The sequence below is a fragment of the Chenopodium quinoa genome, unplaced genomic scaffold, assembly GCF_001683475.1.
Source record: "Chenopodium quinoa cultivar QQ74 unplaced genomic scaffold, ASM168347v1, whole genome shotgun sequence".
Taxonomy (NCBI): Eukaryota; Viridiplantae; Streptophyta; class Magnoliopsida; order Caryophyllales; family Amaranthaceae; genus Chenopodium; species Chenopodium quinoa.
Genome location: NW_018744988.1, coordinates 3,213,345 through 3,224,040, shown reverse-complemented (window position 1 = coordinate 3,224,040; position 10,696 = coordinate 3,213,345). Strand labels below are relative to the sequence as shown.

The 10,696-nt window shown below is 36.9% G+C and overlaps 2 protein-coding genes across 2 annotated transcripts; one reads left to right on the top strand and one right to left on the bottom strand.

Moving 5' to 3' along the window:
• The first annotated feature begins 4,706 nt into the window (after nt 1–4,706).
• LOC110706710 lies at nt 4,707–9,232 on the top strand. Its single transcript, XM_021884674.1, has 5 exons — nt 4,707–5,060; nt 5,735–5,852; nt 5,960–6,199; nt 6,813–6,921; nt 8,861–9,232. Exons 1-5 carry the CDS (start codon nt 4,791–4,793, stop codon nt 8,940–8,942), a joined length of 819 nt encoding a protein of 272 aa, XP_021740366.1. The 5' UTR covers nt 4,707–4,790; the 3' UTR covers nt 8,943–9,232.
• A 312-nt stretch (nt 9,233–9,544) lies between these two features.
• Nucleotides 9,545–10,696, bottom strand: LOC110706709. Its single transcript, XM_021884673.1, has one exon. It carries the CDS (start codon nt 10,666–10,668, stop codon nt 9,787–9,789), a length of 882 nt encoding a protein of 293 aa, XP_021740365.1. The 5' UTR covers nt 10,669–10,696; the 3' UTR covers nt 9,545–9,786.

Here is a 10,696-nt window from a genome sequence, read left to right as displayed (position 1 = left end):
ACTTTCTTTGGCAAATCTACAACATTGTCAAGGAATCAGGGAGGAAAGACTGGACCATCATTTCTGACAGACAGAAGGTATAAGTCTTAACCTCTCTTTTTTGTTTAATTTTGAGTATGTTCATTACATAATTATAACTAATGCTTGTGTATGTTGGCTGATGTCAGGGAGTAGATATTGCATTGACCAATGTGTGGCCAGATGCAAAGAGAAGATATTGCAGCAGACATTTGAGTAGGAATTACAAGAAAGCTTTTCCTGGGACTTTGATATACATCTTGTTCTGGAGGGCATGCAATGCCACTAATGTGTACGGCTTCAGAAAGGCTATGGAAAGGCTACAAAAGGAAGGGGGAGCAGATGTGATGAAATGGTTTGCTGATTTGGGTGATCAGGCAAAGTGGAGCAAACATAAGTTTGATCCAAATGTGTGCAATGACTCCAACACCTCAAATTTTGTTGAGAGTTTCAATTCAACACTTGGGGTAGACAGATGCAGACCAGTTTTAACACTGCTTGAAGGTATATGTGACTATAACTGAATATAATGTTTGCTGACTTGGATGAAATGTGTGATATTGTTCCTTTATTTATCATCTCAAACAGGTTTTAGACGAGTTTGCATGGTGAGAATTGCATCAAGGCATCAAAGGGCACAAGACTGGAATGATGAGGACTTGTGCCCTAAAATAGCTAAGCTTCTTAGAGAAATCAGCAAAGCGACAAGCACATGCAGGGCATATCAGTCAAGTCCTGGAGAGTATGAGATTCATGAGGGGAAGTCTCAATTCCCTCTAAGTCTCGACAACAAAATATGCTCATGTGGAGCTTGGCAGTTGTAGGGAATAATTTCAAGCCTTTAAAATCCCACTAGCTTGAACCCCACTGTGATCATACACTAAAGTACGGTGGCGTCCAAAAGGGAAGGAGATAGAGCAAAAGAGTCGCCAACAAGTTTTTAAGGAACTTGTAAACCGTTCACGAGGTGAAGGTTACACCCCTTAACGATCCAAGAGATCGTAAACTCTATAAGGTCATGAACCAAATAAGGGTTCGGGGATGATGGTACAAATCCAACCTAAAAGAGATTGAACCTGCCCTAATAATAGGCCTCTACTTTATTCTGCTCGTATTCATGTGCGCTTTCTGACTAACATACAATCAATAGGAAGTAACCCTAAACCTGTTTATCTATGCTGGTTGAATATTAATGCACAAATAAACTATTATTGGCGATCACTTGAATTATAATCACAAGTTAACCTAACAAGATTATTAATTATCTTATTAAGCATGATTACAAGTACCAATTCCCTTTAAACATGCAATAAAAGGTGATCAAGCAATAAAGAATAAAATAATATACATATCAAGCAACATAATAAATAATAATCATGAATAATAATAATCATCATCATAAAAATAAATTATAATTGAAATAATCATGATAATAATCATAAAAGAAAATAATCATCATATTAATAATAATTGAAATAATTATCATAAATAAAATAATCATAAAAATAATAATATTCATAATCATTATAAAAATTATAATCATAATCATATTCATGTTAATATTAGAGCATAATAAAAATAGCAAGATCCTAGGCATGATAATAACAAGATTAATAACAAACCCTAGCATGTCACTAAGCAATAAAAATCAAATCTTTAGCCCTAACATGATACTAACAATCAAAAATATTAGGAAGAAAATAGGAAGCATCGTAACAATCATATTTGATATTAAAATTACCCTAGACATGATACTAGGAATCATAATAACAATATAAACATGATATCTACATCATAACATCAATAAATCAATTAAATTACTTACTTGGATGCCTCGTACCTCTTTCTAATAACAAAATACACACGTTAGTAACTTCAAGGAAAATAATAATCAAAGCAATTAAATTAAATAATTGAAAGAGAGATTTGGGACCAAACCCTCAGAAATTAAAACCTTTCACGTCTAGGGCGAAGGCAACTTCGAATATGGCTAGGTGTTTCTAGATCTTGCGAATGCGGAATTTTGTATTTAAAAACATGGTTTTGAAAAGGAAAGAGAGAGAGAATAATCAAGAAAATCTTGATGAGAGTTGGTGATCGATGATGCTTGTTGATGAATGATGAAGATAGTTGGTGAATGAAAAGAGTTGGTTAAAACTTAAGAATAAAGAGAATTGGTGAATGAAAACAGAGTTTTTGATACGATATTTATAGAGAAAATCATCCAAAAAAGATAATTTAACTAAACAGAGTCTGAAGATCGAAAATCAACATTGGCGCCAGCACCAGTGGCTAGCGCCAGGCGCCAATGGCTAGCGCTTGGCGCCAATCCTGGTTCCAGGCGCCAAGGCCTGGGGTTGGACGCCAAAGTGGTTTTCCACGCGTTTTTGAAAATCTGATAAATTTCCTGTACTGGAAGATAAAATAATATAATTCCATCGAAAATGCTATTTGATCTTGATTAAAACTCTGAAGAATCCTAATTGAATTAAGAATGATAAGACCTTCTAGAATGTTCTAGAAGACTAAAACCAGTCCTAATTACATTAGGAATGATAAACTATATTAGGCCCTCCCCTAGATCATAGGGCCGTACTTAAAGCTCAAACCGGACCCAGTTTAGTAAATTGGCCATAACTTCCTCAATATTCATCGGAATTGGGCTTATAATATATCGTTGGAAAGGTCTTTGCAAGCCCCATCCAACTACACCACTATTGGACCTCATGGACCAGCCAAAATGGATTGGATGTTTTCTTTAAAATAAAGTTTTCAAAAACAGGGAGAAGAGAAAAAGAAATAAAACTTTCCACAACACTAGACTTTTCACACTTTCACCTCATTCGATTATGATTCGACGTGAAAGGCACTCATCACCGAGTTTGGTTTTGGGGGGAGACACAAATGGGTGTCTACAGCAGTTGTCTGGTATCCCCTGCAGACATGCAGTGAGAGCTATGCTTCATGCTAAAGTTGATCCTCACAACTATGTGAGCTCCTGGTATTCTGCAAAGACATACAAGCTGGTCAACTGCCATGCCATACACCCAATTCCAGATTTCTCTCAGTGGCCACCAGCTGATCCTAACCACCCCAACCAGATTGCCCCACCAAAGATGAAGAGAGGTGTTGGAAGGCCCAGCAGAAACAGAAGAAGGGAAGAGGGTGAAGAGAAACCAGGCAAGAGGGCAAGAACTGTGAGATGCAGCAGCTGTGGTAATTTTGGCCACAACAAAAAGACTTGCAAGGGAGGTCTAACTGGGAAGGAATTAAAGGCAAGTGAGGCATTGGTGGTTAAAAATCCAAGGGTGAGGGATCAATCAAAGGCTGCCAAGGAAGCTGCTGCAAAGTCCAAGGCTGCTGGAGCTGCAACAGAGATCTCTTAATCTCAGATGTCCAGCCAACCTCAAGACTTGTATCAGTCACAGCCATGAAGCTAATCTGCTAGTTGTCCTGTTCTGCTGATGTAATAATCTTAGGGAACTTACTTTTTTTGGTGTTGGAACAAATGTCAAGAGGTTTTTAGCATCAACCTATAACTATGATTAAGTTGTTTTTTGGAACAAATTTTATGCAAACAGTTGACCTCTTGTTTTGGGATCAATTACTTATGATCAATTAAGTCTTCTGTTTTTGACACTTTGTGAATTGGTAATGCACTTATTTTATTGTCAAAAATTTACTCCTGTCTTTATTCCAAAATATGCAAAATATCCCAATAAACCCATGTTTTTATTCCAAAATAAAACACCAACTACATTAGAGTTTCACAATTACATGACATTAACTAATTTCATCTATTTCAAAGTAACTACAAGCAACACCAAATACATCACCACAACCAATTTCACTACCATTTACATAAAATCAGCAAATTCATCAGTCTTGTGCATAAACTTTGCAAATTCAGCCCTTAATGCATGTATATATGCTGCATCTCCTTGCCTCCCTCCACTGTCCCTTAACATTTGATCTTCCCTGACCCACATAAAAAAAATCACAGACCCTACACTTATATACGCCCTTCTAGGATTCGATATTGAGTTCAAAAACCTAATGTCTACATATCTTGGTGGTTGGCAATTGCAGTTCATGCCTCTGAACCAAGCCCCTTCAACACTGATTCTCCTTGAAGATTCATCCCTGCCAGAAGAAGCCATTGATGAGTATGAGTTTTAAAAGAGAAAAGAAGAGAAGAGAAGAGTAGGGAAGAGAAGATAGAAATGTAAAGAACCACAGAGTTTAAATAGAAGAGAGAGAGGAAAGAGGGAAAAATCGAAAAAAAGGGAGGGAAAAATAACAAGAATTTTGGAGGGAGTACTTAGGGTAAGGGCATTTTAGTATTTCCATCTCCCATACTCCTTAAACAAGCCAAAACCCCCAACTTAACGTTTAATTAACGTTTGATTAAAGAAAAGATCACTGTAGCAATTAGGCTTAAATATTAGGGGCACCGCTGATAATGAAAACTTAATGAGGTTCACCATTGATAAAAGTCAATTCTTTGAGGGTACCAGTGATAATATCCCTTTTTTTTACAACGTTTTTCAATATAATATTAAGTTTCTGAAGACATGGTTATTGACTTATTGTTTTTCGTTGAGTCGAGTCGAGTCGAGTCGAGTTAGGACCAATTCGACATGTACACAAACTCATAAATACATCTACTCTAAACTCATCAATATGTTAAAGTTAAACAAGTTTTGTTATAATTGTCATCCCCAATTGAGTAAAGATTAAAGAACACCTTACCCAAATAACAAGAGAAAACAATGGGTCACGCTAAAGAAGCGGTAGATGCGGCGAAGATCGTGGTCGAGGTGGCGGAGCTCGCTTGGTGCGCCGCTGAGCTCCTCCATCGCAACAACCACTCTGATCACCCCGATAATTCCGTCGCTGAATTTAATGCTCCTCTTACTGTCGAAGAATTCGAGGAAATTCGAACAGAGAATAGACAATTGAAGGAATTATTGGAGCAGAATTTGAAGTTGTTTCAGAAGATTTCTTCTTCTCCTTGCCTTCTTCAAGATTGCCCTCCTGATGTATGTTCTTAATTTTGATGTTCTGTTCTAGGGTTTGTTTGATTTGGGTATGTGAATTTAGGGATTTGGGAAGTAATTTTGGTTAATTTTTTGGTAGAATCTTGTTTTTTTGTTTTGATTTGGTAGATTTAAATATTATGACGAAATTAGCTTAAAAGATTTGGTCTTTTTAGCTTTTTGTTGTGTTTTTGTGGATTTTATCATTGGGAATTGATGGTAGAAAAGATAATTGCCTGACCCCTTTTGATTTATGCTTCGGAAGTTGATAATTATATTTTTTGGAAGTGATTGAATGAAAAATTGCATGCTCCCCTCTGGAATTACGCTTTGAAAGATGATCATTGTGTTGTTTTGAAATGATTGATTGGTGAAAGGAAAATTTCCATTGCCCTTTCCGCCTTTTCGAGTTATGAATCTGAAGATGATGATAATATTGCTGTGGAGTGATTGGTGATGGAAAAAGAATTGCCAGTTTCCCTTATTGAACTATATTTATGCAAAGTAATTTGCTATGTGTTTATTTGGTTTAGATAAATTACAGTGAGATTGATGCATCAGGAATTGTATATTTGTGTGAGCCCATTTTGGATCAAGGAGGAATGAATTAAGCAGTTTGGCTGTGTTGGAATGTAATATTAGCTAATTATGTAATTTGTTTTATGTTGTGAATGCAGCTTCACGAGCGTATTGTGACTGCTGTAGATTCTGAAAGCTTCTTGACTCGACTTCAGTCGCTCCGTGATGGATCAGTGAATGGGACTACAAAAGAGTTTCCTTTTAAAGAGCCTACAGGTTTGTTGTCATTTGTAGTAACTAAATTATAGTTTGTACAAATTTTTTCCATATACTGCCGCAAGTCCTGACTTTTGCTGTTTATGGGGATTATTGTTGCTTTGCAGGAGAAGACTTGGAAGCTGTTGAAGTTTTAATCAATGTTGACCAAGAAGAGCCCAGTTGGTGGGTGTGGGTTACGGATTCCATGGTTCCTGGAAAAGTTGAGGAGCACAGTGGTATAGATGACGAAAACTATGTTATAGTCTGTGAGGAACAGGTGGTGGATGGTGTTGCCAACTTCCTTGCTAGATGCATTGTGTCAAATCCTAAGTTGCAGAAATTGACTCCAGAGCAGCTACAGAAAAGTAAGTTTATGTTGGCTATTGGCTTTTCATTACTTTCGTAGAACCATTTGTCATTAATATATGATATTTGTATTCTACAGAGTATAAAATAAGTCTCTTTTAGACATTGATATCTGTAGAATTTCCATTCCACTGCATCTTTAAGGTTGCTCTCAACGGTTTGTTTGTTCATGGCTTCATACCCTGCAATTAATTTTATTCGTCTTGCTTACAATGATTTTTTATAAAACAAGTGTGGGCTGAAGTTACAGGCATTGGGAACTTTTTTGAGATCTAACTAGGTAGTTTTCCTTTAAAGGAATTGGCAATTTAACATCCCTGATCTTGACATAATGACATAATCTGCTATCCAATGGATCTCAAGTGACCAACTTTTAGGTCTTCATATAACGTGATCTTAATTTTTCTTGACAAAAACCCCTAGAGTGAGCCTTTTGGTACCTCTTTAAGAGTTAAGACAACAAAGACAATATGACATATGCCCTTTATAAGATGTTTGTGAATCAAATGAGGAAACTTTGTTAATTTGTTTATAAGTGTCTCAGAGATGTCCAATTACATTGATTTCTGCTGCTGTAATTTATGTACTGATGTGTGATTTTAACCGTTGCAGCTTTGACCAGCTCACTTGGTGGATTTCACAAGGTTGAGAAGATGCTGAGTATATGGCATGCTGGGAAGCTGTTCTATGCCCTTTCTACATGGGGACTTGCTATCGCAGGGTCAGTTGACTTCCACATAAATACATTTTCCAGGCCCCCTTTCTTTAATTTTCAAGTTCATATTTTTTTTCTTGAAAGTAACATGACAACCCTCCACTCCCCTTTCATTTTTGCCCTTTCACTGTTAAACATGGGGACAAGTAATGGATATCAGTGTAAATTCAAGTGTCTGCCCTCTCAATTTAGAAATATTCTGACCGATTAACGCTAATTACCAAGCTAGAACGTGGGCTGTGCTCACAACACCGAATTTTAATCTAATAATTTTCGATGATAATAATAAATCATTCTTCCTAAAATTGTTGTTAAAGTGTACTACACAAAACAGGATTGCAATATTTTAGCAAGTTTTTTTTTTTTCTTGGGGTCTATTCTTTGTGTAGTAGCTGCTTGGTATGGGATCTTGCCTTTATCATTATTCAGTGATCAAGAAATATAGGAACTTTAACTTCCCATGACATACAGTTTTTTTTTTTTTTTTGCTGCCTCATCTCTCTCTCTCTCTCTTCACTGGGTGCCAGATTGCCAGTGAGTCAGCTATTTGATTAGCCTCTCTCTGTTGTGCAACAAGCTGAACCTCTTATCTTTTTTGTCAATTTATGCTTCACTTTTTCACATGTAGTCTTTCCTAGAGCTGGCAAAGCAGGTATACTGGTTGTGTTTGTGTTTGATTTTGTGTCAATTTCTGGTGGTTCACCAAATACATAAAAAAATTATGTAAAAAGTAGGATAGGATAGCCGATAGGTGCATAATTGCATATAATTACAAATTGATCTGTTTGGGTCGGGTTTGATTCTTGTTTGTGTCTTTTTGGATTTGGGTTTCTCTAGGTTGGTTTTATGTCGTGCCAAGGATTACCAACTCTAGGACTACTCTTTCCTACTTACCTATACCCTTTAATCTTAGATCATACTCCCTCCGTTTTTAAATACTTGCTCCACTTTCCTTTTCTGGCCGTTTGTAAATACTTGCTCCATTTTCTCTTTTGGAAAGCTTTTACAATATTTAATTCATTTCTCACACTTAGTGGACCCAACATAATACTCTCTCTCCTCCTATTCTTCCACAACTTTTGCTTTTTACAATTTTTTATTTTCTCAACTACCCCACTACCTCCATATTTTATTACTTTCTCCAATTTCTCCTAAAACTCCGCGCATGGAGAAATGGAACAAGTATTTAAAAACGGAGGGAGTAATATGTTTTCAATTTTCTTCAACAAGGCTCCCACCAAAGGACAGGGTTTAGTTATTCAGAAATTCACAGCCTTGAGCTATGCAATTATAAATCCTCTTTCCCTTGCTCCTACTACTGCAAAGAGGTTGTTTCCATTACTTTTGTCTGGATAGGCAATTGACTGTTTTACTTCATTGCAAATTAGAAGTTAGACAATTTAGTATGACAATTTCTAGACAGCTTAACAACATCGAGGGTGTAATCTCTCTCAGTATCAGAGCCATCTTTTGGTCATATATTCTCATGACATGTGAATGACAGGGATTGATTGGACTGTGGAATAGCCTATTTATTGCCATCATCCCATCAATGACTCAATCCTAATGGAGCCACATCCTGAAAATCACTGTGTATGTTAGCGATATGTTGTCATCTGCATTTTGTCTTTCTGGAGCAATGCAGAGCCACAGAGGCTAAGCCATGGAATTGTTCTTTTTAGTGCCCTACCTTTGAGCCATATGCCCTTAGGCACAGCCGTACTTCACATTGAAATCACATTTGGAAGGATTTGAGATGCCCTTAGGCACGGCTGTACTTATCATAGAAATCACACTTGGAAGGAATTTGAAATAGCCATGCCTTGTGCTCATATACTTTGATAATTGATAATGATTGAAGTAGGAACTATGAAGCAGGCTACAGCTTTTTGGTTTTGAAACATTCATTTAATTGGGCCTTGTGCTCATATACTTTCTTGTGTAGGATGTACCAAAGCCGTGCAGTGCTGAAACTTGCTGCTCATGGGGTTCATCATACTAGTAAACTTGTACTAAAGGCCATTTGAAGACTACCATCTTACTATGATGCGTGCCTGTGAATCAAGGCTGTTTGAAGATTATTGTCTTACTTTGAAGTGTCCCTGTGAATCAAGGCTGTTTGAAGATGACCGTCTTACTTTGAATCAATAATGCACGCTGTTAGGATTGTTTTCATCTGTCTTAATGTGTTACCTAGCTCACTAATTAATTGTAAATAGTTGTAAATAACATTGGCTTTCTTTGTTATGTGATGAGATTCTCAGTGGAAATGTTGATGTTCATTGTTTCTTCAATTTAATCATTCTTGTCCAAGCTATATTCACATTCTTAATGCCGAGGGAATTAAGCTCTCACTTACTCTAAGCTGAATCAAGCTGAACTATTCCGAATGGAATTTTTGGTTGTTTTTTTCTCTAATACAGTAAGATACGGGATCCCTCCAGTCCTCCACCCCCTCTCCCCCTCTTCCTATTAGAGTAGAATGAATTGAAATGAATTGCAGTGAAATTGTCAATATTTATACTAGTTCAAAATGGATATTTTTTTTTTTATTATTTTTTGTTTTTTAGGGAAGTTCAAAATGGATAGATAAAAGTGAATATCCAAAATAATAAATAATTAATGATCCTTCAAAAAAAAAAAATTAATTAATGATACCACAATTTGCAATAAACAAAGCTGCCTACTTGACTACAGATCAAGATCTATCTTTTTCGTAAAAATAAATAAATAAAATACTCAGTATCTTCATAAATTATACTCTGTACTCCGTATTAATTGACTATATACGTATAACAGAACAGCAAAAAAAAAAAAAAAAAAAATACAAAGAATTTACAGAAGCTAGAACAGGACAGCTCAGACAGAGCATCACTCAGTCACATCCTCATTCTTGATCGTGAAATCATGGAATTGTACACAAAAATGCATGGCTGGCATTTCAAGCACTTTATCCATTAATTTCTCATACCAACCATCTCTATTCATTTCTTGGTTCAATCTTCCAACAAATCCTTTACTTTTCTTCTCACAGTAAGCCAAAAACTTTGCCACAATTCCTGAATCCTTTTCTTCCCAACACTTCGCGCTGACATCTCTCTGTTTGAACACCGGCTTTGGACCGCCAAAACCGGCCAAATCGCTTATATATTCAACCATTCCAGCTAGCAAGGTCTTCGGAGCTGTGTGTTGCCTATTGAACAGCAAAATTTCAGCCATGCCTTTTTGAATTTCTTTTCTGATTCTGTACCTGAAATTACCAAATTCCATGACTAAAGGATTTATGAAGAGTATATACTTGCTCTTTTGTCCCAAAGACTTGACAGCAACTGTATGATCACTGGTTAGATTGTGGCTGACTAGTTGGACATCGATCTGGTCGATGAGCTTCTCAGGTATGCTATCATCACCAGGAAAAAGAACTTCGGCAGCAAAAGTGGAAGAACTTTGAACTAATCGGATGGCTTCATCATTGGAGATGAAAAAGAGAGTGAATTTCTCTCCCGCCGGTGTATCCTTCATGTTGTTAACGACTGTGATCACAAATCCTTTTGATGCCTCATGGGATGCCCATATGGAGATGGCACCAATTAAGAATATAACAAGGAGACGAGCAATTACACTCAAGCGGGATGAGGTGGTCTTGCCACTATCGTTTGACGTCGGACCCACAAAGCCAGTGGTGGTGGTTATTGTGGCATCCGCATTGTTTGCCAAGGGGAGGAGGGGGTGGCGGAGGTCCTTCTCTTCCATGGATGGAATGCTGTATAGGATAGATTGA